Source organism: Idiotropiscis lumnitzeri, chromosome 9 (assembly GCF_059441095.1).
Source record: "Idiotropiscis lumnitzeri isolate Australia: NSW breed Sydney's pygmy pipehorse chromosome 9, RoL_Ilum_1.0, whole genome shotgun sequence".
Lineage (NCBI taxonomy): Eukaryota > Metazoa > Chordata > Actinopteri > Syngnathiformes > Syngnathidae > Idiotropiscis > Idiotropiscis lumnitzeri.
This window is the reverse complement of record NC_142399.1, coordinates 13,264,161-13,289,653: the sequence shown is the minus strand read 5'-3', so window position 1 is coordinate 13,289,653 and position 25,493 is coordinate 13,264,161. Positions and strand designations below refer to the sequence as shown.

General features: G+C 39.9%; 1 protein-coding gene across 4 annotated transcripts in view; it reads left to right on the top strand.

Annotated features, from left to right (window-relative positions):
* Positions 1–25,493, top strand: part of sipa1l2a (signal-induced proliferation-associated 1like 2, genome duplicate a) — a 72,253-nt gene that overhangs the window by 22,176 nt on the left and 24,584 nt on the right. For all 4 annotated transcript variants that reach the window (XM_088304528.1, XM_088304526.1, XM_088304527.1 and 1 more), the window contains exons 2-9: positions 5,647–7,399; positions 9,935–10,068; positions 12,405–12,593; positions 15,828–16,002; positions 16,846–16,949; positions 17,738–17,895; positions 18,410–18,986; positions 24,061–24,335. In XM_088304528.1, the coding sequence (XP_088160654.1) occupies positions 5,980–7,399; positions 9,935–10,068; positions 12,405–12,593; positions 15,828–16,002; positions 16,846–16,949; positions 17,738–17,895; positions 18,410–18,986; positions 24,061–24,335 (3,032 nt within the window). In that variant the 5' untranslated portion in view covers positions 5,647–5,979. The remainder of the gene's footprint in view (positions 1–5,646; positions 7,400–9,934; positions 10,069–12,404; positions 12,594–15,827; positions 16,003–16,845; positions 16,950–17,737; positions 17,896–18,409; positions 18,987–24,060; positions 24,336–25,493) is intronic.

Here is a 25,493-nt window from a genome sequence, read left to right as displayed (position 1 = left end):
TCTGCCTCTGGAGGTCAAAACATGTCGGGGACCAGGCTGGCTTCTACTTCCTGCCTGCTTGGAACAGAGGCACATTTAATATTGCTCAATTACACATAGCTTTATTAAAGAAAATTGATCATGATCACAGGTCTGTGATGACCTCAAGGTTCAAAGTAGCCCTGCAGCATAGGAGCTAAACAAACTGTTTGACCTTGATCATAGGGCAAAATGGACTCGGGAGGATGCTCTAGAATATATCAATGAGTACGTAATTACAAAGAATTGAACAGTTTACTTACCATGTAATCTAAAGTCTGTGTCCCAGGCTAACCAAGTAACTGTATCTGACCCCAAATCTTGCAGTTGTTGTCAGCATGTGCACTCCATGATTGAACTAATGGACAATCATGAACATTAGTCAGTGTAACAGAATTAAATGCCTGGAAATTCATATCCAAATCAGACCTCGTACGTATTTGGATGCAATTCAGGTATAACCAAGACATCTGTCACTGTGACCGCAGTGTAAGGAGGCAGTCGTATCTTTGGGAATTAGATCCCTTTAAAACTTGCAAATTGCATACCCACATAAGCGTGCTTGCGGTAAAGCAAAAGCCACAGGGAAATGTTGAGTGGCCAGTGGAGTGGAGTAATGTCATGTCATTCTGTTTTTGTACCATTGTGTATCTATTTACATGCTGGATGGATGTTTGTGCATGTGGGTTGTTTTGTCAGTGTAAATACATTGATATAAAGTATGAGAGATGTACTGTAAAAAGATTCTCCACAAATCAAATATATGCACTAAATTAGAGTCTTGGATTTAGACAGTTTATATATAAACAGATAGAAATATATATACTCTTTAAAATTGACTGTTCCAGGAGTTTCCACAATGAAGATACAAGACAAACAGTCATGCTTAATTTAATGTAATTTAGTATATCGTCACACAATCTGCAGATAATCAACAATGAGGAATTTTTGTGTCAGGAATTAATTTTAAAGAGCAACGAAAAACATTAATAGTGATGATGAATGTGTGAAGAACAGAGAATAAGAGATAAAACCTGTCTAATTCAGCTTTGGGATGGGTGACTTCTATCTACTCTTGCTTAGTCATATTGCAGAAGAGATTAATAAGGAATTTGTCAGAGCTGGCTGACATTATGTTCTGCTCTGGCAAATAAAAATGGCATATCACTGACAGCTAAGTATTAATCTCAGGGTGGTAGAGGGAATACGTTAACTTTCTTCACTCTGTTTTATTATGTGCCCAACTTCTAAGGCCACAGTGTCAGGAGATTATTTTAAGATCTTGCACATCAGATGGGCTGCTTTATACATCCAAATTGATCAAGATATTTATCTGACATCAGAGGATAAAAATTATATTAGGGTCTCTTTTGGGGAGGATTTTATGGCTACTTTGCAGGAAACAGTGATAACCAAAAGTGCAATGATTCGATTCACATTGCATCTGACTCGTAACTGCCTTTTTTTAACATTAATATGACTAAAACAAAAAGGCCACAAAAACTATGATGGGTTGTTACCTTTTATCGTCCTCCCTCAAAACTAAATGATGGAATCCTACAGCCATAATGGCTCATTTTTTTTAACTGCACCTTTTTCTTCTTCGTCAAAAGGCTTTTGAGTAAAAGACAATTACCGTCTAACTTGGCTCTGCCGCTGACTGGATAGAATTTCCTGGAATTCATTTTTGGATTCCACGGAAAACTGCGTCCACGATTTCTCCTTTTTGAGATCAGTAATTGAAAGCAGTGTTTTTATTTTTACAAGGGGTCCTCATTTTGCTGGTTTGTTACTTAGGTGCTGTTATAAACCAACTTCTCATGCAAGGCACTGGAGTCTATTACATCCTTCGGTTACACAGTAGTAAAGTGGTAATTACAGTAAATTTGCATGAAAAACACTTTTCCACAATAAGTCATATAAATGTATGAATAATAGTAAATGAAACAATCAAATGAAAAACAGCAAGTATGCTAGTAACCGAGCACCGCTCGTCGCACTATGTGATGACTAATTCTTACACTACTGTGTAAACTAGTTCATTGTTACATCAAATTTTCCCATGTCAGTACCCTAAACCAAGAACCAAGGTACAGCCAAACAATGTTGGCCATCTTTCACATAGTCTGATTTGCTTACATATAGTCATTAGTCGCTACGCTTGGAAGGAAGGCCACGAGCTGACATTATTCTTCCTTGAGTGTGACTACTGAGTGCGCTGATGGATTTTCCCCTTTGTCTGACCTTTTTCCCTTCTTTTCTCATTTCTCCATCCAAACCCACGGTTTGCCAGGCTTTTTGTCTTAAACATCCATAATAACTGTGCATTACTTCAGTAATAAGGGCCTGTTAGGAACATAGCCTGCCTGCCTACCATCTGCTGCCTCCCTATAGCACACGCTGCCATTATGGCGGGAACACAAAACAGCCACCTTGAAGTCACACAATAGACAGATTCTGCTGACCATGCATGGATCCTGCCTGCCACACACTCCATTAGTTGGGGATGTGGCGTGTTGGAGGTGGGAGGAGAACATGGTACAACTGTGTTCATTAATCACTGTCACAGAGAAATAAATTAATAGAACGAGGGAAGGGGAACACAGACCACCGTGTTCATTGGTTTATGCCGCCTCGCCTCCCACATGAAATAAAACCCCCTCAACCTGTCCTGACCCTCCATGGCAATATAAACAAGGAGAAGCAGGCAAATTATTGAGGCGATTTGCCTGACTCCTCTGTGTTCTTTACATCACATTTACTCGCGAGCAGGCGACACTTTCAAGGTGCTTTGCTTTACACCAAATAATTATAGATTGACAAGGTCATTTTTTTGTGCCTTTGCATTTATTATAGGTAAGGCAAGGCCAGGTTATTTATATTGCACATTTCATACTCAAGGCAACTCAATGTGCTTCACAAAAGCAAAGATACAACACAGACGAGCATTTACAAACAGTTAACAACATTCAGAAGCAAAGCAGAAAAAAATAAGGCCAATATCAAAGGTATGAGAAATAAATTAACCTGGATTTAAAAGCATTAACACTTGTATCTGACTTCACTTCTGTCGACAGCTTATCTCATTTGTGTGCAGCAAGGCAGTCAAATGCAGCTTCGCCACATGTTTACTTTGAACTCTGGCCTCCACTAATTGACCCAAGCTTGTATATTATAAAGTAGATCTTATCTGTCTATTGACATGGTGATTCTTCTGAGTTTTTGTAGAAATTAGTATTTAATTTTTTTGTACATGGAGATACCGGTATGTCTTGCCTGTTTTGTAGTGTTACCATTGAAATGTGTAATTGTGCAGTTTAATGCGTGAGGGTGACATCACTCTGCTTTTTCTATTGTGTTATAGTTGTTTAAAACTAAGCCCAGATTGAGTTCTTGTTAGTTTTTTCTACTCTAGAGAGTGTGGTTTAGCTCAACAATATCTCCTGGTGTGTTTGTGATTGGTGTTTTAATCATTTTACATGTTACTATTGAAATGCATTTGTGTTATTACTAGAGTAGTGTGTGTGTCTTTATTTCTTCGAGATTAGAAAAATATCTAATGTTGGGGTTTGTTTATGGAAAGGAAAAAAGCAGTTCAATCCCATTATCTTCATCAACCAAACACCTATATCATTGTTTACTATATATTTTGTTATTCATGAGTTACCAACGCTTAACAAACATATTTCCCGGATGAGTCTTTTTTTTTCCTTCTGAATTGTTGCCACATGACACACTGCTTGTGTTAAATAGCACCGACCCCTCGGTACTTGTAAATAAAACCATTTAACGCCGCACAAGCCAACAGGACATATTTGGAGACATGTCACGGAAGGATTGGCAATTTTCTAGTAATTACTTGTCAAAATGGGATTATAATGTATTTTAGTAATCCATGCTTTTGGCTCAAGTGGAGAGACATGCTTAAATGTTGATGGTTACATTTTCATTCCAAAGTAGTGTGTCCGCGTGCTTAATGATAGTATGAGAGAAATGCATAAATAGTAACGACAGCAAAGTAAATATTTGGGGCTTGTGGGCCGATCTTAAGCAAAGCCCCAATTTACCGTCATCTTCCAAGATGGTCATTAAAAAAAAAGACCATTAGAGCTGCGGCTATCGAAGAGTAGAACAAGCCAATTTAGGTCAACATTAAAAACTCTGTGGTGACACACTGCGATGTTTTCCTCTTTGAGAACTTTTTTTTTTTTTGTGCAGTCTGATGAATGTTTTCCCATGGCATCCTTCCCTGAAGCAGCCTGGATCTATAAAACGTCTAAAGTATAGAATACTATAATAGATAACTTTGAGTGTTGATTTAAATTTTTGCATTCAATAATTCAATGAGACAAATTTCATTGTCCTATTCAAGTATGTAAACGATACATAAACCATTGCTTTTGGGTGTTTTGGGGCTATTGGCAGTCTTGTGGAACCTATAGCTGATGTTCACACAGCTGGTATGGGGTCAGTTTCTTACTCAATGCCTCATTCGCAATTGCGTGCGATTTAGTCCGCTGGGATCCCACACATCCGCCACCCAGAACACTGAGCAGGGTAAGCGGACATAAAAGAGCTGGTAAATAGTATTAAGAGGGAGAGGCACAATGTAATTGCAGCCCGTTAACTGTTTACGAGTCTGTTGGATACAGATGTCAATATTGTCCCTTTTGTTTATTCTCTTAGTTAGGTGAGATGGGCGGTATAGGATAAACTTTTCTTGAGAGTTTATGCTAGCAGAGGGACGTCAGGAATTTTGTCCCATAATATATTTCTGTTTATAAAATTTGTCATGCCCAATTTAACTCATCGGCTCTTATTTTCTTTCACCAGTCAAACTGTATGAATCCTGTGGTTCAATATGCAAAAATATCCCTGCTGTATAATTTGCTGGTTTGATCCTGCGGGCTGTATCAGATATTTGTACATGTAAAGGGCTAGCTGAACATCTGCCTCCTGTTACTGTAATTCGCTTCACCACCATCTGTTAGGCATTGGGCAAGTTGATATACATCTGTTTAGTTATCAGGCCCTGATTGTACCAGCTCCTTTCAAATACTACAATCAGCTATATTGGTGATACTCTGTGCGCCACCAAATTTTAAACTGAATACAACACTTGTTTTCCTCCAATGTAACAGCGTGCAACTACTTTAAATTAGGGGCCACCAACTTTAGTCCTTGAAGGGCCACTATCCTGCATGTCTTATATGTGTCCTTCCTCTAACGCACTCGCTTCAAAGGAGCAATTCATCAGAAAGTTCTGTAGAAGCCTAATAATTATCATTAGAATCAAGTATGTTGGAGGAGGGAAGCATCTAAAACATGCCGGATAGTGGCTTTCCAGGACAGGAGTTGGTGACCCCTGCTTTAGGTCAGCGCAGTGAGCTGTACTACTTTACTTTACTTTCCTCATGTTTTGCATAAAGACGTTCCAATACAACCGGCCTATATTTTGTCCAACATAACAGTGTGCAAACACTTTAAGTCATCATAATGGACCGCACCATAAAGTACAGGATCTCCCTGTTCCCATGTTTTGCGTAACAATGCCCCAGTTAAATGTGTGGTCACACACTGGCTATGTGTGTTAATATTTCCCTCTGTGGTTCTGTCTCTTTACTTTAGGTGGACCTCTTCCAGCTGTCGTTCTAAATTGGCGGCAGGCTGTGAGAAAAGATTCCATGTTGCAGTGCCTCAAAACTCCACAGACACTTGTCCTTCACATCCAAATGCTGTTTGTCAGTGGCCTTTTGTGAGGCATGACAACAGCATCTCAAAAAAGAGGCCCCTTCTCCTTCACTCATCAGTGAGCAGACCACGCTATATCATGAAGAAGGGTCCTGAAAGTCCGCTCTTCAAGGAGTCTGCTTGCAAGATATGAGTATTTTGAGCCCGGTGACGGATAATTAATCAAACCTTGTGGGAGTCGTGGGAGGCCCAGAAGAATACCTCGGAGGCATGCAATCAGAGGAATTATTTAGCAGGAAACTTAAAGCCCTCAATGGGAGCATGGGACCACCAGGCTCCAACATGCAAGGCAAACTTGAAGGTCCCGGCAAAATAAATGGTACGCCAGCCATGCCTAAAATGGGCGTCAGGGCCAGGGTAACTGAATGGCCACCAAGAAAAGATGGATGGGATGGACGGCCATCACCAAACTATCAGAGTGTGATACCATTATTTCAGAACGGACAGCAGGACCATACCGTGGAATTAATTGCGCAAGATGAACCCGTCTGTTTGGAGGGAGACTACTCTGATGCAAAGTATACATTGAGTGACCTCCTTGGCCACTCACCTTTGAAAGGCCTTCACCCTATTCGTCAACGCAGCAACAGTGATGTCACAATAAGTGACATTGATTCTGAAGACGTAGTAGACCAGACAGCTGTCAATCCGAACACCGGGGCATCTTTACATCGTGAATATGGAAGTACATCCTCTATTGACCGTCAAGGGTTAAGTGGAGATGGCTTTTTTACCATGCTCAAGGGCTACCGAGTGGATACCTTGGACCACCGCAGTGTACCACCCCTGGGTTTTCCGGAGTTGTTGCGCTGTGATGTCTCCCTCTCCCCGAGCTTACAGACAGCAGCCCAGATCGCCAGCGGGGAGTTTGTCACAATTCCAGGCTACGACTATATAGACAGCTCTCTGTTCTATAGCAGAGAAAGGGAGAAGTCATTCATGAGGCGTCTGAAGTCAGAGTCATCCGAAACATCTTTGTTCAGGAAATTGCGGACAATTAAGAGCGAAAGTGATGCTTTGAGACTCTCTCTGGATGACGATCGAAGACCACTCAGTTTTCAAAAATGTTTTGCCCATTATGATGTTCAGAGTGTTCTTTTTAACATTAGTGAAGCAGTTGCAAGCCGAGCTAACCTGAGCCAGAGGAAGAACACGACTACTGGAGCTTCAGCTGCTTCGGCTGGGGGCTTGTCCGGTGTTGGAGCCGGTGTTCTACCAGGTCCAGGGCTAGATGCTGGAGTAGTAGGATGTAGTAGTGGAAATTCTGCCTTCTTCGATTCGCCACGAGGGAGCAGGGAAGACTTGAACCCAAAGGAGAACTTGGATGCTGATGAGGGCGACGGAAAGAGCAATAGTCTCGTGTTGGGCTGCCCGCACTTTCGCAACGAGATCGGAGGTGAAGGCGAGAGAAAGATTTCACTTTCCAGAGCCAACAGTGCTAACTACAGCGGACTGTCGGAAAGCTGCTCCTTTGAATCCTCGCTAAGCTCCCACTGCACCAATGCAGGAGTCTCTGTACTAGAGGTGCCTCGAGAAAGCCAGCCCATCCATAGGGAGAAGGTCAAACGCTACATCATTGAGCACATTGACCTTGGTGCTTACTACTACCACAAGTTCTTCTATGGAAAAGGTAAGAAGTCTGTCTCAATGTTTGTTTGCCAGTATTGCTATGAGTCCTGTAAACACAGTCTATTGTTTTAATAGATGTCATTTTTGCTCTAGCACATACACTTTCCTCAACCTTTGCCTCATTGTGTAAAATTTAGCATCGAGAGTATTATTGTTATTACAGAGGGCAAATTCTAGACCAGCAATTATACTGACCTGCAGATTAAAATACGTTTTTTTATATTAGTCTGTCAAGGGGCTGCTGCCTGACAGTGAGGTAAAAATGGTGACAATATTCTAAATATAGGATGCAAACAACAGATGGAACCAGGCCATTTCTGAAGTGGCAGAAATAAGTTGTGCTAGCTCATTCTCATTTCAGTATGCTTAATATTCTTGCAACCTTTTGAAATTGGTTAATTCAACATGTTTGTGTTACAGCAAATCAAAGTAAAAGTGATCATTATTCAAAGACTGTGCTACAACAATAATAGCAATGAAAATAAATGACTCATTGGAATATATTTCCTCAAGGAAAAGCCCAAACAGTTGGAAAGGAAGTTCCCTAAAGGAGCAGCCTCAGCTCATCATATCAGATATTTTGACATTCCATGTATTTGTAGCTTCAGTACCAGATGATATTAGGGCCAGAACAATCACTGCCTTGTGTATGGTGCAAGGGTTTATGTTTCTCTTCCTTGAAAGAGGAGTGGTCAGGTCCTCTCTGGATATTGCTTTTAAACTTGCTGAGAAGCTGTGATTGGTCATGTGTGAAGTAAGAGGTGAGCGAGAGGCTGTGTTGCAGCTGTTCCCCATGGGAAGCAGTGGGGTGTGAGGACCCTTCCTATGAAACTATGGGGTCAGTGAAACCACGCCCCGATCTCCCCATTAAAACACCTGTGAGCATGGCTGTAAATACCCATGCCAGCCCAACCCATCACATCATTATATACGTATCTGTTTTCCCACTGTCTTAGGATTGACTACACTCAGAAGATCGAATTTCCTAACCTTACGACACAGAAAACAGCTGCTTCACCTTTTAACACTGATGCCTGAATGTCCACAAAATATGTCATGCTTTAAATTCAACTCTGTGTCAGTTTTTAACTTCACTCAGAGCCTTCCTGGTAAGGTTAATGAGACTATTATTGTATGTTTGTATGTACCATTGAACTCCCTCGGATAATCATTGACTGTGAAAGGCTCCCTCCGTGCCTCTCCAAATGGAGTGTTTAACCTCTCTGGTAACTCAGGCCACCACATATTGTGTGTCTAACTGAAGTATTATGTGCAGCTGTCGCTTTGCTTTTCTTGTTCATCTCTTTTTGTAAAGATGATGCTTTTTCACAGTTTGTGAATGTGGCCCTTGCCCTTTTTAGGAGGTGTTGTACTGAAGAGACAAATCTGTCATCACCTCAGACACATACACATCCATGGATAAACAAAGATGCACATTCACACAAGCATGGCGTGGATGCTCTTATCAGCATGACCAGCTGAACATTGATCTCACTGATTGCTCAAAGCCATATCTGCATCAGCAGGGGTGTTGTTCCCCGAGACTGCCCTAATGAACTTTTATCCACAGTCAAAGTTTTATAGTTTTATAGCTGCATGCCAATATATATATATTGGCATTTTGTCAACTGATGTGAGCCAGTGACATGTTACGCAAAGGTGTTGACAAAAAAACCTTCCGTTGCAGTTAACACCATCAGTATTTAGTTGCGTCTTGACCTTCTACCAGCATTTGACCTCATGCCTTCCAGAGCATTCCATCTCACTCCACTATCCCGAACACATCATGCATTCCTCACATGGATAACACTGTCTTGCCCTGATGCAGTTTATTATTCATGATTGAATGCGCTTTGCTCTTAGTCAACACAAAAATGACAAGGAGCTGTATATTTCGGATAGATGCTCTCTAAGTGGCATGGTTGTAACATCTAAATCATGTGCAGGAATCATAAGCATGGACCAAAGAATCCTCACCTTTCTCTGGCTTCCTCTTGTGTAGGTATTCCTGGTGCGATCATAAATTCATCAATTCCAGATGTAAAAATAATAATGTAACCTGCATCCACTAAACTCCTCCAATCTAAATTGAAAATCCATCCATACCCTTCATGAGAATGCAGTCCGTTGCTGGCTGTGAGTCACACTTGCTAAATGGAAAATTATAAAGCTGTACTTTTCATTTTTACTCTTACTTTTTTATGTATTTATTTATTTATTTTACATCAAATCCAAGAGCACCTCTTACTCTCATTTTGAGTCTATCACTATTAACTTTTTGTTGGCCCATTACCCCCACCCCCTCGTTTTAATCTCCTGTCAAAAGTTGGCTTTTACACCTCTAACCATTTACATAAATAAATGCAGTACGTACTTATCCAGCGAGAGTTTGTCAAAGCATAAGCTGAGGTATTATAGTATCTCTTCATCAGTTGCCAAATAAGTCTTCACAGATGCCTAAGAAAGGTTTGGAACACATGTCAATGCTGAACTGTTAAGATTCATTTGGTGTTTTTTTTAAAAACATTATCTCCAGAGCATCAAAACTATTTTGGTGTCGACGACCATCTGGGGCCCGTGGCGGTCAGCATCCGCAGGGAGCGGCTGGATGACGGAAAAGAGAAAGATGGAATGCAGTACAATTATCGAGTCACCTTCAGAACCAGTCAGGTAAAAATAATGCTCTGATGTTTGACCTTTCCGTCCTGCTTAGTGTCATAAATCGGACCGGACCTTTTCCAGATCCATGCGAGAAACACCTATTTCCTCTAAGAGTATTTATTGACTTGTCGTCTGAACATGCTTTTAAGTGCTGTTCCTCACGTTGCCTTCAGCACAACATGTTCAAGTCACCGAGGGTAATTCAGGCAGTACAAGGGTGTTCTCAGATGAAATGAAACCTCTGCTCGACGGAGGTGACACACACAGAGTGTAACCATGTCTGATCAAAGCACTTGAGTTGATAACACTTTTTATACACAGAATACATTGTATTTTGAATTCAATAAACACTGTTGCTCTTCGTCTACCTCAACTTAAGACTGCCATTATTGAAAGCTGTTTAAAAAAAGAGGAAAATAAGTAAGTGTTTGAGTAGAGTCGCAGCATTGGTTTGTATAACGTAACCTCCCCAAAAAAATTACATTCTCATCCAGTTCAGATATTTTGTCAATGGCATTGGTGGCAGTTATCAATTTAATTGGCACGACATGCACCTGATTTTAAAAGGAAATGGTCACTTTCATGTGAATCTGTTTATGGTTCATGATAACCGACCGATCATATCCCTATGAATTTTAATACATTAAGGATGGTCATCAGTTCTGACCACATCATCTTGTCCTCCAATTTTTTTCATCAACATAAGTAGAGTTGATTTCATCTTAGAGTTGGGAGAGTGTGGTCATGATTGATAATAAGTCGCAGTTCTCTCTGGACTGAGTCTGCCATGCCAAGCATACTGGGTACCTTGCTCAACACCTTTACTTATTATGACCTTTGTGACAAGCCTGTAAGTGTGCAGAAACACTTCACTGACCATGAAAAGAAGGGGAAACTCACACTCCCCAAATCTACATGAAACACCCAAATGCATCCTTTGGTTCTGTGCCAGTCATGGCTCAGTTGGTCAGTCTTGCAGATGCATGCGCTCCCTCACTCATGCAATACAACATTATTAATCCACAAACTGGCATGCCTCATCTCATGGTCCCTGGTGGTACAGCAACCTTCTCACTGATAGATGCTTGGTGGTCTCAGCCAATGAATAATTCAGGTGTAACAGATGTGTCAGGCAAAGAAATGTCACCGATATCCAGTACCATCCTTCGGTTTAGGCGACACTCCCTTGATAAAACAATGTATCTGGGTCATGCGAACCCTGCATGTAGCACGCAGTTATAACTCCTGAACCAGTGGAGCATCTATTTGCATGGGCTGCTATCATTAAGCCCCAGCGCTCTTCGCCTCTATGTCCCACTCTGGCTTGCTGTTAAGTAATCTGCTTTTCAGCATGCCTCTCTCTCTCAGGCAACCATTGACTGCTGACATCCAAGTCCGCAGGCCGTGCCGATCGGAGTGGGATTCATAGGTGTAAATGTGTCTGTAATGTTCCAAACAACAACACGTCGTTATCGCCGGCGTGTTTTAAAGCTGTTTGCGTCAACTATTACCAGCACATTAATGGTCGGAACACTAAAATGCCACTTAACATCTAGTGTTCAGTTAGACTATTTTAATTATTTACGATGGGAGATGTTAATGCTGCCCATTGGAGCTGTAATGAGCCATTGCCCTGAATAGCACGGCATAGCATGAAATTGTATTAGAACTGGATCTCACAACAGTACGCATTAGCCTACCCATTTTGATATTGGCCCAAAATGTTTCAAGCCATCATGAAATAATTTTGTTCCAGACTTGCTGACCTACATGGAAGGAGAGCTCACATAGACGAAACCCTAATATGTTTCATGCCACAACTTTAGGTACACCAGCATTAGGATAGAAAGAGAGAAATACAATACAAAAGTTGTGCCTCTAAAAAGATTGATTAAAACTGTCAAAATGGTATTAATTAAAGACCATCGTCTGATTTCATAAAAGGATTGCATGGCGCTAACTGACACAAATGGAGCAAACGGCTAGCATCTGGTTCACAAAGCACATGCAGATTGTGAAGTGCTTCTCTAACTGCGCTGCCAATCGGAATGTGTCTCGGTGTGGCGGTGGTATTTACGCTTTTAAATGACACATCATGCACAAACGCTTCGCTGTTGACGTCCACGTTTTCTTCTGCAGTTCATTTTTGGGTGAATTCGGCCTTACGTGTATTATTGAGGTTACGCTCAGTGGTGTAGAATATCAGTTGACTGCATCAAAATTAGAAGTGTTTCTAATATCTGTCCCCTCTTTTGGATTATGTGTACCTAATGTTGTGTCCAGTTTGTCAGTATAGCATAAAACAGAGTTTAATTGTTGAGCGTTTTCCATCTGTATCCTGACAGCTGACCACCCTTCGAGGAGCCATTCTGGAAGATGCAATCCCATCCACAGCACGACACGGGACTGCCCGCGGTTTGCCGCTTAAAGAAGTACTTGAATATGTTATCCCGGAGCTCAATATCCATTGCTTGAGGCTGGCACTCAACTCTCCTAAAGTACCGGAACAACTGCTGAAGTTGGATGAGCAAGGGGTAAGTGCAGACATCTTTAGTTGGAGATTAAGCAGTTGGATGTTAAGTCTTGTTCAAGAGAACAAAGTTGCCTGGTAAATGCAGTCTTCCAAATAATTTGACATTTTGGTGAACGTTTTGGGAGCACCTCTGCATTCATTATTAACAACATAAGCATGGAATTTCATAACAGAATGTTAAACCCTTAAAACAGAAGGTGAGGTAATATGTATAGAAAAGCTGCATGCTGTACATGCAATGTGAAATATGTGTGAAGATGATGAGGAACTGCCTGTGAAGTCATTGAAATATATACACGCTGAGCCGCGCTGACGATATTTAGCAAAATAATTCATTTCCACTCTCAATGTCTTGTAACTGTCCTCAGCCTAATTTCAATGGTTAAAAATATTTATTTTTTTTAAAAAGTACTGCACATCAAATGATGTTTTGCAATGTTGAAAAATCAAGCTATGCTGTTTCCAACTCAAAATGCTCTTGACATGGCCTTTAAATAACGACATAAGGGAACTTTCACACATGCTGTGGACCGAAGACAGAAAATATCCCACCTTAACATAATCAATATAAATCCTAAACACGCGTGTCCTGCATTATTTATTTTCTCTAACCTTCTTTCTGGAGTTACATATTTAATAACTTGTGTGCTTGTGATGGGGTTATTTTTCTTGACTGGTGCAGGATTTGATGTGATATTATCAAGATGTGAGTGGCCTTTTAGTGATAAGGACACTGACAGGTATTAGACACATTGGACAGGAAGAAGCATGCAGGGATTAAGCAGCATTGCACTCGGTTGTCTGCCTATTAGAGATATGGCTACTTATCAGCGTAATTCCATTTGTTAGTATTAAGATTTCCTTCCAAATGTCAGGGGACAGCGTCTTAAAATGAGAATGAGAGTGGCATTCCCCTTCGGTAGATACGTTTTTTTTCCCCCACAGTGTTAACGGGAGGAGTCAAGTGACCTCTCTAAAGCCATTTTAATTGCTCATAATCAAGATGTGATTTTGTTAAATTTTGTCTTATTTTGTTTTATAAAAATGGCCACGTTTATATTTGGTATCTTCATTTGTATACTCTCGTGGTTTGATCATTGAATTATTGCTATGTAAATGTTTAACAAGGCAAGCAAAATGGATTTTTAGCAACTCAACAATATGAGAGGAAAGACTGCAACTTTGGCAGCCTCTTATTTTTTGCACATGCCTGCATAGTGGATAGTGTGGAACAGTTTTTTTTTCACGTTTGTATGTCGATCAGATTATGCTGCGTATGCTTGCATGGCTAGTGCGAGAAAGTCTTGATCAGTTGTACTAAGAGAAAATCCCTCAATGCAGCGCATTTGGTTGCCAGGATGAAAAAGGAGATAAAAGGTAAATGTATTCTACATGTGTGCAGATGGAAAATGCATTAGCCTGTTAGATATTTTGGGATATGATTTTTAGATCATATATCGTAAATAATATTCTTAAGTAAGATATTCGTGTAAAATATGAAATATCTGTTGACTCCATCTGGAAAATGACCAAACCCGTTCTTTTACCATCCCTGGCTGTTACATTATCTCAAATTTAACAAGGACAGATGGGAACAAGATTGGAACTATCATCTTGACGTTGTAGTCGATAATAGTATTCTTTTATTCAATGATTATCTGCCATTTTCAATTCCTATCTTAGACATATTTTTGGTTATTAGAACCACAAATACAAAGCGGTGTCGGATTTCTTTTTATCAGGTGGATAATTATCATTGTTTATTTGACACTTAAATGGTAATGCCAAATAATTCAATGTTAACTCCATCCTGAGATATAATACAAGGTTTAAATAAGATTTGTTCACAGATTCAAGAACACAATAGGTCTATTGAAGTCTCCCCTCCCTTAAGAAAATCAAGAAGAACCTGCCATAATATTTCAACTTGAGGAGTATTAGATTTAATGCCCCCTCATTTGTTCTGCACAAGTTCCCCATACAGTGCTTTGGTCAATTTCAGAGGCTCTATAAATAAAGTTTTTCTATTTTTATGGTCTAATACTGTTGAGGGAAATGGACCTTGGAGGTTCTCTTTGTCGTACAGTGTTTCATGAGTTAAAACTACTTCGTTAAAATCTGTTGGAAGATATAGCCGTATCCCAGGAGCCTTACCAATGCAATTGTGTTTGCACTTTTCACGCACGGACCAATTCCCACCCCGTCAATGTAATTGTCCTTGTCATTGGCCAATGTCTTAACAAGAGTAATAGGTGGCGGGATCCCAATAAATTTTTTTTTTTTTTTTTAAAAGGCAGGCACCTCATCTTGCCATTGCGACTGCTTGACATGGTATTATAGCCTTCTGTCAGTGCTGCCACTTCAGTGCACAGCAGATTGCCTGATAGAGAAAGTCACCATGACAACAGTGTCAGCAGTACACCAGGAGCTGATGACCTGTAAAGGGAGGAGAAAAGCAATTCCACTTTGTTGCCATCACTTTCCACATTCGCAGAAACTTTTGTCTTTTTTTTGTTTTGTTTTTTTGGACTTTTAGAGTTATTGACCTTGCAAGTTCAAGAAGACGCCCTCAAGTGAGGATACGGGCAGCAGGTGCCAAATACTGAGGCAGGCGGTCATTTATTATTTCCCCTTTGACTCTTTGTTTTGGTCAAGTTCAAGGAGCAGTGAGCCATTCAAGATTGATGGTGGTGGAGAAGGCTCCACATGTCATTTTGACCTGGCCAGCAATAACACCCGCAGTCAAAACAAAGCAAACTGTAGCATTATATTTTGACATTTAGACGTGTCTTTAGCAAAGCCAAAAAGTACTATAATAAGAACACTAATAATAATGATAACAATATTAGTCAAAATGAATGTTTGTTAGAGGATATCAACTAACCCTACAGGCATGACACAATGTAGCTTGTATCTGATAGTTATAATTCACAAATTCACCGCTCATTATTAAAGACATTTGCAGCTATGCAGTACTTATTGACTGGGTTAGGAAATATGCTCTGCATGTCGCCCATGTGATGTCATAGCGTTACTTTACAAGTGAGAAGTTCAGCTCATTTCTAGAAGAGGTTATGAAAGCCATCGCATTTGCTGCGACAGGATGAGTGGGCTCTCTCGGCGGTTTGAGTGCACTATGCAGAGTATCCACAAGTGTTTTGTATGCGACACAGCCGCAACCGGAAATTATATTTGCTCTCTGAGTGTGTGCTTGTGTTTATGTCTCTCTTTCCAGCTAAGTTTCCAGCACAAGGTGGGTGTACTCTATTGTAAGTCGGGCCAGAGCACGGAAGAAGAGATGTACAACAACGAGAGCGCTGGACCAGCACTGGAGGAGTTTTTGGATCTTTTGGGCCAGAGAGTTCGTCTCAAAGGCTTTACCAAGTACAGAGCGCAGCTAGATAACAAAAGTAAGATGAATCACACATGTTGGACAGTACATCTGGAATAGGAATTGGTGTAGCAATTAATTAATTGATTATTAAAGGGGAAGTCAACCACAAAAATGTCTTTACAAGAATATGTTCAATGCAGGCCCACTATTCTGATTCATATTGTGTTAGTGGAATATGAATTAAACAGTAAAATGCACCCGTTTTTTGCCATCTCGGGGGGCGGCCATTATGCCACTTGCTGTCAACTGAAAATGACATCACAGTTGCTCGGGACTAAGCTAACCAATATTGTATTGTATTGTATCATGGTTTAGCTTCAGAAAACAGGTGAACCTTGATTGGTCATGATCTGAGCCATGAGCAACTATGATGTCATTTTCAGTTGACTGAAGTGACAAAATGGCCGCCCCCCGAGATGGCTAGAAATGGGTGGATTTTGCTGCTTAACTAATATTACACAAACGCATTAATCAAAATGACGTGTTTAGACTAGTGAAGGTGCATAGAACATTTTATTGCAAATATTTTGTGGGGTTGACTCCTTTAAGAATAATTTTAACCTCGTAAAATTTATTGTCGATTAATGGTGCCGTAGGCAAAACGGAGAGAGCTACTGTGCTTGGTTGCACCCAGCCCAGGGATTGTTTTATAAGGGGAATTTTTATCCGATTCAATATGGCAGTGGAATTGAAAAAGAAGTTATTCCCTGGCTGATAATAATAATATAAAATATTAACGAATGAAATATAATATTAATGGAATAATTGAATAATTTTCACCCTTATGGCAGCATTCTCATCAGTAATCTGAATGCAATTATTGATTTCTTCAAGTCTAAAGGTTTTTTTTCTGTTCCAGCTGATTCCACAGGCACACATTCTCTCTATACCACCTACAAGGACTATGAGCTAATGTTTCATGTATCTACCATGCTCCCCTACACACCCAACAACAGACAACAGGTCAGTGGATACCCCGTAATCGTCAGTTTAATGTGTCTGTATTGTAAACCAGTTTGACTTTGGACTCTAAGCTTCTTCATATTTTGATAGCTTCATTCTTGACTCTTGCCAGTCGTCCCCGCACGCCCCCCACTAGATCATTTTGCCAGGCTAACGACCCATCAGTTGAAACTCTGAACATTGCCATGGCAACAGTGCCTCATAGTAGGATTTTAATCAATGCATCCCCAGGGGCAGGACCTGCCTATCTACTAACAAGTGAAATTAAATGATTGTAACCGTTGCTTGACAACCGTTGGTGCCATGAATCTGCAATCATAAAGGTCCACTAACTGAGTTTTTACACACCCTTCTGTGCTGACATTAATAAACAGGAAGTGGACTTCGGACAAATGTGATTTTTGTTTTGTTTTGTATGTGACAAAGTTGAGTCACTTCACTTAAATCTCCTTGATAATCTTTCAGCAGAACAAATAGATGTCACCATTATCCTGTTACATTCACATCGCCAACCTCTATTTCAGTTTGATCTGAATTTGCTTAATCCTTGAAAATACACAAGGTACACAATTCAACAAAATACGCTTAAATTAAGATTGGGGATTGATATACACGACCCTAAAGTCCTGGACTTACTGAGCAAATCCTTTTGTAACTAGAGTTCACATTCTAAATTTAAAAGAAACTAAAGTCATATGAGGATTATTAAATAAATAAAAACAGCATTTCTTATCACAGAGCTTTTCGTTTTTCCCACTTATATACTGACGTGCCTATCTTTTCTTTAGCTGTTGCGGAAAAGGCACATTGGTAATGACATCGTCACCATAGTGTTCCAGGAGCCTGGGGCCCTTCCTTTTACTCCAAAGAGCATACGTTCTCATTTCCAGCATGTGTTTGTCATCGTCAAAGTCCACAATCCCTGCACTGATAATGTCTGCTACAGGTAAATTAAACGAACATGCCTTTGAGCTTCCTTGAAAGCTATCTTTTAAACGCACAGTGTGTGTGGTAATGTGTCAAATCAACAAATAATTTCAGCCATTGTACTACTTGGAATAAGAGGCAATTAAATATTCTCTAGATAAAAGTAGGTGTGTTTATCCTTTGGTTGCCTTTGCAAAAAATGTCTTCATGCCAACTTCTCTAATGGCTAATAATTAGAAAAGAATAATGATAATGTTGTACTGATTACTTTCTGCTGTGGCTTCATAGTAGCTACTTAACAGTAGAAGAATAACAAGTGAGTCTTTTGATCTACTCAGTAATGATACAGTTATTATCATGACACCTGGAAATGATGAATCTCTTCCTGAGTGTTATTTTTTGTGTCGACATGAACAGAGCAAGATTAAAATGAGCTCCACTTTGTCTCACAGTAGTATCTTTTCCACATTGCTAATGGCTGTTTTTGTTTTTTTAATATGTGCAATTCAGTTAAAGCGTTATTTTTCTTCCAGTGTTGCCGTGTCCAGGTCAAAAGATGTGCCTCCATTTGGCCCTCCGATTCCAAAGTCAGTGACCTTCCCAAAGTCTGCGGTTTTTAGGGACTTCCTGCTTGCCAAAGTCATAAATGGAGAAAATGCAGCTCATAAATCAGAGAAGTTCCGAGCCATGGCGACCCGTACGCGGCAGGAGTACCTAAAGGACCTGGCGGAAAACTTTGTTAGCACTGCTACAATTGACTCTGCTGTCAAATTCAGCTTCATTAATCTCGGAGCCAAGAAGAAGGAGAAAGTGAAACCTAGGAAGGACGCACATGTGCTCAGTGTTGGAGCCATCACATGGAGCGTTCGGGCCCGGGACTTCGGCCAATCGGTGGATGTGGACTGCTTGCTCGGCATATCCAACGAGTTCATTGTGCTCATTGAGGAGAAGTCAAAAAATGTCGTTTTCAACTGCTCTTGTCGCGATGTCATTGGATGGACCTCAGGGATTATGAGTATAAAGATTTTCTATGAGCGCGGGGAGTGTGTCATGTTGTCTGCCCATGACAACTGGGGAGAAGACATCCGGGAGATGGTGCAAAGATTAGAGGTAAGTCCTTCTAAGTCTCAACTGAGATCATTCTTTCATTTTAAAGTCCTTGTATTCCTGCTCTACTGCATCCTTAATGGAAGTGCCACGGATTTGTTGTTTATGCTTCAAACCTAACGTGTCCAAGCAACACAGGTGATAATTTGATTGATAGTTGACCATTCGCATTGCTGTAGAGGTTTTTTGTGTGTGTGTGTGTGTGTGTGTGTGTGTGTGTGTGCACAGGACAGCGCACAAATAGATTTGGATCACATTCAAATTTTGTGTTTTTGTAGCTATGCCTGGGGCCTGACATATATGGTAAATATTTGTTCAATTCGGATGACGTTGGGACATATTGTCAATATCATTCAAAAGATGGTTTACTGTTCCATTTGAGCCGAGCCTACTATTGGGATCTTGTTGCTTTGCTAAAACAAGATGTGCTGTATCATAACAAATTGCAAGGTGCCTGCTACTATATGTTATGGTCATCTGTAACTATGCATTTGTAGTTTTTAAATAATAAATCCAGTTTAAAAAGATGCTCTCTGAATTATAATATGGAGGAGGGAAAAAAGCCTTTGCTAATGTCATCAAGCTAACTGTAGCTTTTCCATTCACTGTATAAATGATTGTGAATATTGGACATTTAGTTTTTATTGGATCACATATTATCACACAACTGTTGATTTAGTGTTTGGTTTCCAAATTGCTAATACTCATTTGGGTTAGTTGCTTTGGCTGGCTCACAGTAATGAAAGCCCTTATTGGCATTAACTAACTGTGATGCTGCTGCCATGCCATTCATTCATTTTCTATAGTGCTGGTCCTCATTAGGGTTACAAGTGAGCTGGAGCCTGTCCCATCTGACTTTGGATTAGAGGCTTGGTACACCCTGGACCTGATTTAAAAGTCATATGAACAGTGCAGTTTGAAGAAGTATACCACTTGTCATTCCCGTTTCACTATCGAGTACCAGGAGGGCAAATGACACAATGTTACCTACTGTTGGAGTATGACAATCTCAAACTAAGGGCCTTTTGCTCCATTTTAAGTATTTCTGTTGTAACGCTATTCATTCCGCAAATATAACTCAGGATATTTACCACAAACCCCTTTCCTACGTCTCGTATGTTTCGACTTTGAGTCGAATATCCTTTCATTAAATTTATTACTAACGTTCTAGTATCGTCCCCTTACTCGTATTTTTTATTTTTTTTTTTTATGTTTTGCCTCAAAATGAACAGTCCAAAGAGGATTTGAACCCTTCTAGTTATTTTGGGCTCCAACTCATCACTCACATTCAGCAGAGGTGCCAATTATTTGGGTCACATTTAGTCTTGCTCTCGCATCAGTAAATTCATTAGGGAAGCAAATACATTTTTTAATGGAACTGACGATCAGTTTGGGGCCATTTTTTTTAATTGATAATGTTATGAGGGTTGCTTCGTAAACAGGACACAACCCAGTTTTTGGGGAGGAAATACGGTCCTAGATATTGTGTGTGACTTGATGCTCATTTTCAGAGTGAAATCTTTAAAGTATTGTATTGAATCCTTTAGTCCAGTATGTTTGAAACTGAACACAGTATAACTGATGAACGGAATTATTTTATGCAAATATTTGCTAATTTTTAATGTGATGACTGCAACACATTCCAGAAAAGCTGGCACGGTGCAAATAAATAATGGGAAAGGTAAAGAATGCTAAAAAATAAAATGAAATAAACACATGTATGGTACACGTTAATTGGAAGTCTCGTGAAATAGAAGAATGAAAAGGAGCATCTTTGAAACATTCAATTGTTCGCAAGAAAGGATCGGCAAATGTTCACACCTGCTACATTTCTCAGCTTTAAAATTGCAAAAAAAATCTTTACGTACAGTATGATCCATAATACCGTCAAAAACATTCAGAGAAAGTGGAGAAATATCTGCACCTAAGTGGCAAGGCTGAAAACCAACATTGAATATGCGTCACCTTCGTTCTCTCAGGCAGCGCTGCATTTAAAAACTGGCATCATTGTGAAACGAATATTGTTGCATGTGCAAGAACCATTGTCAGTTAACGCCACAGTTTGTCGCCACATCGACAAATGCAGGTTGAAACTCTACCATGCAAAGCGAAAGCCATCCATCAATAACAGCCAGAAATGCTGCTGGCTTCTAGATTGAGTGGAAAAGTATGCTGAGGTCTGACATGACCACATTTCCAGTCACCATTACTTCTAGTGTAGATACAGCTTTAGGAGCAATAGATGCTGCATTCCAAGAAACATCCTTTTCAGGGACGTACCTGTTTATTTCAGTAAAGAATTCCACTCACATATTTGTCCTTACTTCCCAATTGCTTATTGAGTGTTTTGGAAAAGAACGGTAATGTAACACAGTGGTTTACATGCCTCTGGGCCAGGTTTTTTGGAACGTTTTGCGGACATGAAATTCAAAATAAATGAATATTTCAAAAAAAGTTCATTCTACATTAACACAGTGTGCACTGAACTTGGAAAGCATCAGACACAAATGTCGGTGTAAATAAAACAATGACAGATATTTTCCTTTGTTTCCAAATGACAGCAAATGAAAAACCACATTCTTTACCCAGATAGTGCAACAATAGCACAGTTCCCCAGAGCTTAGAAATGAGAATGGAGAAAAAAAAATGCAACCCAAGGACAAAGAATTTGCATAATGTAAAAGACCCAAAAGATTCCAAAATTCTACAAAGTATTCACCTTAGTGAGTACATTCATCGCATGAAAGAACAGAGAAGGCCTTATTAGCATTTGTGATTAGCCAAAGGACATCTCCTCATTGGCCATGCTAATCTCTCTCACATTTGCAGTGCTCTTTCCCATGGGATTTGTGACGGATTTTTCACAAAAGATGATGAGAAGTACTCGCATGCAAGTGCAATCTGTGCTGGCCTTATAAAATGTGCATCAGTAAGGTGACCCTGCCCGATTTAATACGAAATCCTGTAAGTTGATCCATTTCGCTCTTCATTGGTTGGTCCACACAGTAGAGCCAGTGTCATGTGAAGCGACTAGATTGGCCACTATGAGGCCGTGCAGCCTGTGTGAGAACATCACTAAAAGCTTTGTGATAACATCCTGCTCTTCAGGGTGTCGGCGAGCTCGGGGGCCCTTGTTTGGATTTTATTGAACAAGTCATCACGGTCCTGTGTGTGCGGTGCTTTTCTTTTGAGTTTCCTGTGTGTGCACGGATAAAAAAAATATATTACTTGGATTTGAATGATGAAAGAATTTGTTTTATTACTATGGTAGATATTGGTGTGCTAAATCTGCAAAGATTTGGATTGTCGGGGTTAGGACATTTTAATCTGCTCTGCTGAGTTGTAATCTAAATTGTTCTTTTTTTTTTGGTCCCAATGCTTTATAAGTCATGTATTACCCATGAGATTATTTTTGGGTCAATCTCTGGTCACATGCGACATCACAATGAAACTAATTAGCTGACCCTAGTGAGAAGTTTCTGTCTATTTGGTGCTATGCTAAAGTCAAGTTTTATCTTTGAACAGTGGCTAACGAACGCTAAACAACATTAAACAGAACTTTACATAATGAAAGATCATATGTTTATTTTTCTAACAGGTGAAGGTTTGAGCAATATTTTAACATTTTTAGCGAGGTTTAAGAATAAATAGAATAGAGATTTAAGAATAAATAAAATATTACTGGTTCAGAGGTTGGTTTCTTCACATAACACATCTAACTTCTATGTAGATTGCATTTTTCGTCTTTAATTTTTCACTTTTCTATATTTTACGAGCAAAGAGAGCAAAGATGCATGCACAGTGTGGTGTAAAAAATTTACGGTTCATGGTTGTCATCATTATTGTTCTTTACTATCAAACTTCAATATGCCATCATTACTAAACTTGTCAGTCATTTCGAATCAGTTTAATATATGCCCCTGTACAGGTAGTTTTCCTGACAAAAGCGTGTAGTGGCCCCGCAAAAGTGACATTTCTTTTACTTTTTCACTAGCACGTAAAATTTTAAATGTAAAATATTGCTTACCTGTGTGGAATTGAGAGAAGCACTTTCATTTTATGGACCGACTAAAAAAAGAGGTCCTAATGGAGCCGTTTAAAAAAAAAAAAAAAAAAAACTATTAAATAGGCCCAGTGAATTTCTAACAAAAAGCAGAATTATTTGTGTCCCCCCCAATGCCCAGAAAAACCTTTCCCGTATTCTTCTCCCATTTTTTTTTCTTGAGACCATCAAAGAGTTTTAGAACTTCATATTTTAAGTTTTTCCCCCCTTAATGTTTTTTGCAGAATGCCATCTTAGTTTGCAAATCATATTTTTATGTCTTCACTTAGTTTAATGTTACGGAAAGCACTTATTTGTGCACTAATGGCTATTAGCCAATGAAATTAAAGTGAATCCACATCCTACCAAACTAATTCTGTGTTTCACTTAGAGGACACAGTTGATCTGTATTGGTCCACTACGGTTGTCTGGGCTCAACTCGCACAGCAGGGTAGGATTTCTCCTAGTGTGAGAATCTGGTGAAGTGTTGACATGCCAAAGTCTGAGTTAATGTGTCCCTGAAGCCAGCTGCCACTCTGAGGTATATAGAAGCAGTCAACCACAACTGAACCGGGACTAATCTGGCGAGTGATTAAAGCTCATTGAGTGCAGTGTGATTTCTTCTCCAGTGCTTCTACAGAAAACACTTTTGGGAAAGCATCCAGTAAAAACCTGCACTCACGCTGGAGTGAGACCTACGAATAGCTTGGTCAAATTATGTTGTCAGGCTAAAAATAGGTTGCATGCTTTTATCCGTGACCTCTTTTTTTTTTGGTGCATTTTCTTCTATAATGATACTGGAATGGGTTTACTGAGCATTGTTTTAAGGCAATCTGCCACTAGCGTTAACAACTGGGGTTATTGATCGCATACAATTATGAAATGAATCCAAATCAGTGTATTGTTATGTATGTTTCTCTCTAAATGGAGTCACCGCAATCTGATAATTGCTCGCATATTCAGATGCAGAAAGTCATATTGCACATAATTATCACTTTCAATTAGCATATCAATGATCTTTTATTCCTGTTTAAGATCACGACGAGAGGCTGCGAGACAATAGAGATGACTTTGCGGCGCAACGGCCTGGGCCAGCTCGGTTTCCACGTCAACTTTGAGGGAATCGTGGCTGATGTGGAGCCCTTTGGCTTTGCTTGGAAGGCAGGCTTGCGACAGGGCAGCCGACTGGTGGAGATCTGCAAGGTAGCTGTCGCCACTCTCACCCACGAGCAGATGATCGATCTGCTGCGGACCTCCGTGGCTGTCAAAGTTGTTATCATTCAACCATATGAAGATGGGACCCCTCGAAGGTAAGAAGTGCAACTTTATCTTGTATTTATTGTTGCTTAATGCTGTTTGTTTTTTCTCGTGTTCGGATATTAGTTTGACATTTCCTCTCATATTTGAGATAATTAGTGGAGAGAGAGAAATGCTTCCTTTTTTTTTTTTGCTTGATGTTGACAGCTGCTTCCCCATAGAGTTCCTCTGTTTGTTGCTGTACCTGTGCTACACTCACAATCAGCATTTCAAGCTCATAATAATGGGAAGAGCATTTAGATTAATGGCTGAAGTCTTCCCACTGTGGTTCACATTTGCAGATTGCATTTATTTCTGTGCTCACCCATTCTTCTCTTCAGCAATTAGAGTGAGAGGGGCTGGCTTTCCGGGACCATTCACTGATACCGGAGGAACATCTTTCAAAAGATGTGATGAGAATAAATGGACCGTGTGAAAATGCCTTTTCTCTGTGATTGACAGTCAGTGCCATGAGAATCAGCACCGTGCCATATTTGTCTCGATTTCAGAAATAGACCAAACAAAGTTCCTCCCAATAACCCAAGCGTATAACTGTATTTAAGAAACCTTTTTAGCTTTGACCCCGAGTTTTTAAAAGACTTTAGCTCCCTATTTATCAGACACGCAAATTATCATCTTTGTTTTGTAAATCTCTCAAGATAGCACATATTTATATTCTTTAACAATCTTTGCTTCCACTTACTCACAAATAATGAAGGCACAATTGTCTCGAGGTTTGTTGCCATTTGCAGCTATGAATAGGAAGAAAAAAACATTGTCCATATATGGTCGATAATTGGATTGATGAACTGACCAACACAAAATGTACTTTGATCTATATAAAATGTTAGGAAGCTTGAGGAAAAGTAACATTAAACTTGTGTTAGCTTGAACACTGATTTAGGTTTCCTCATCTGGCAAAAGAGGAGCAGCATTTTTGTTCCTCCAGATGGTAGCTTAATATTCTTCCTCTTTGAATCCAGCATAGCAGCCTCCCTGGCTGGACTGCTGTCTAATCCTCTTACTAAGATCAGTGATCATAAACGATGATACAGTCAGAAGTGCAGTTCAGGGAAGCTGAAAGTGTACAAAACAATCATCCTACAAAAACTGGTCAAGCCTCTAAAAACGGTGGTTATAGTACAGGCGACTCACATTTTTGGCTTGGTCAT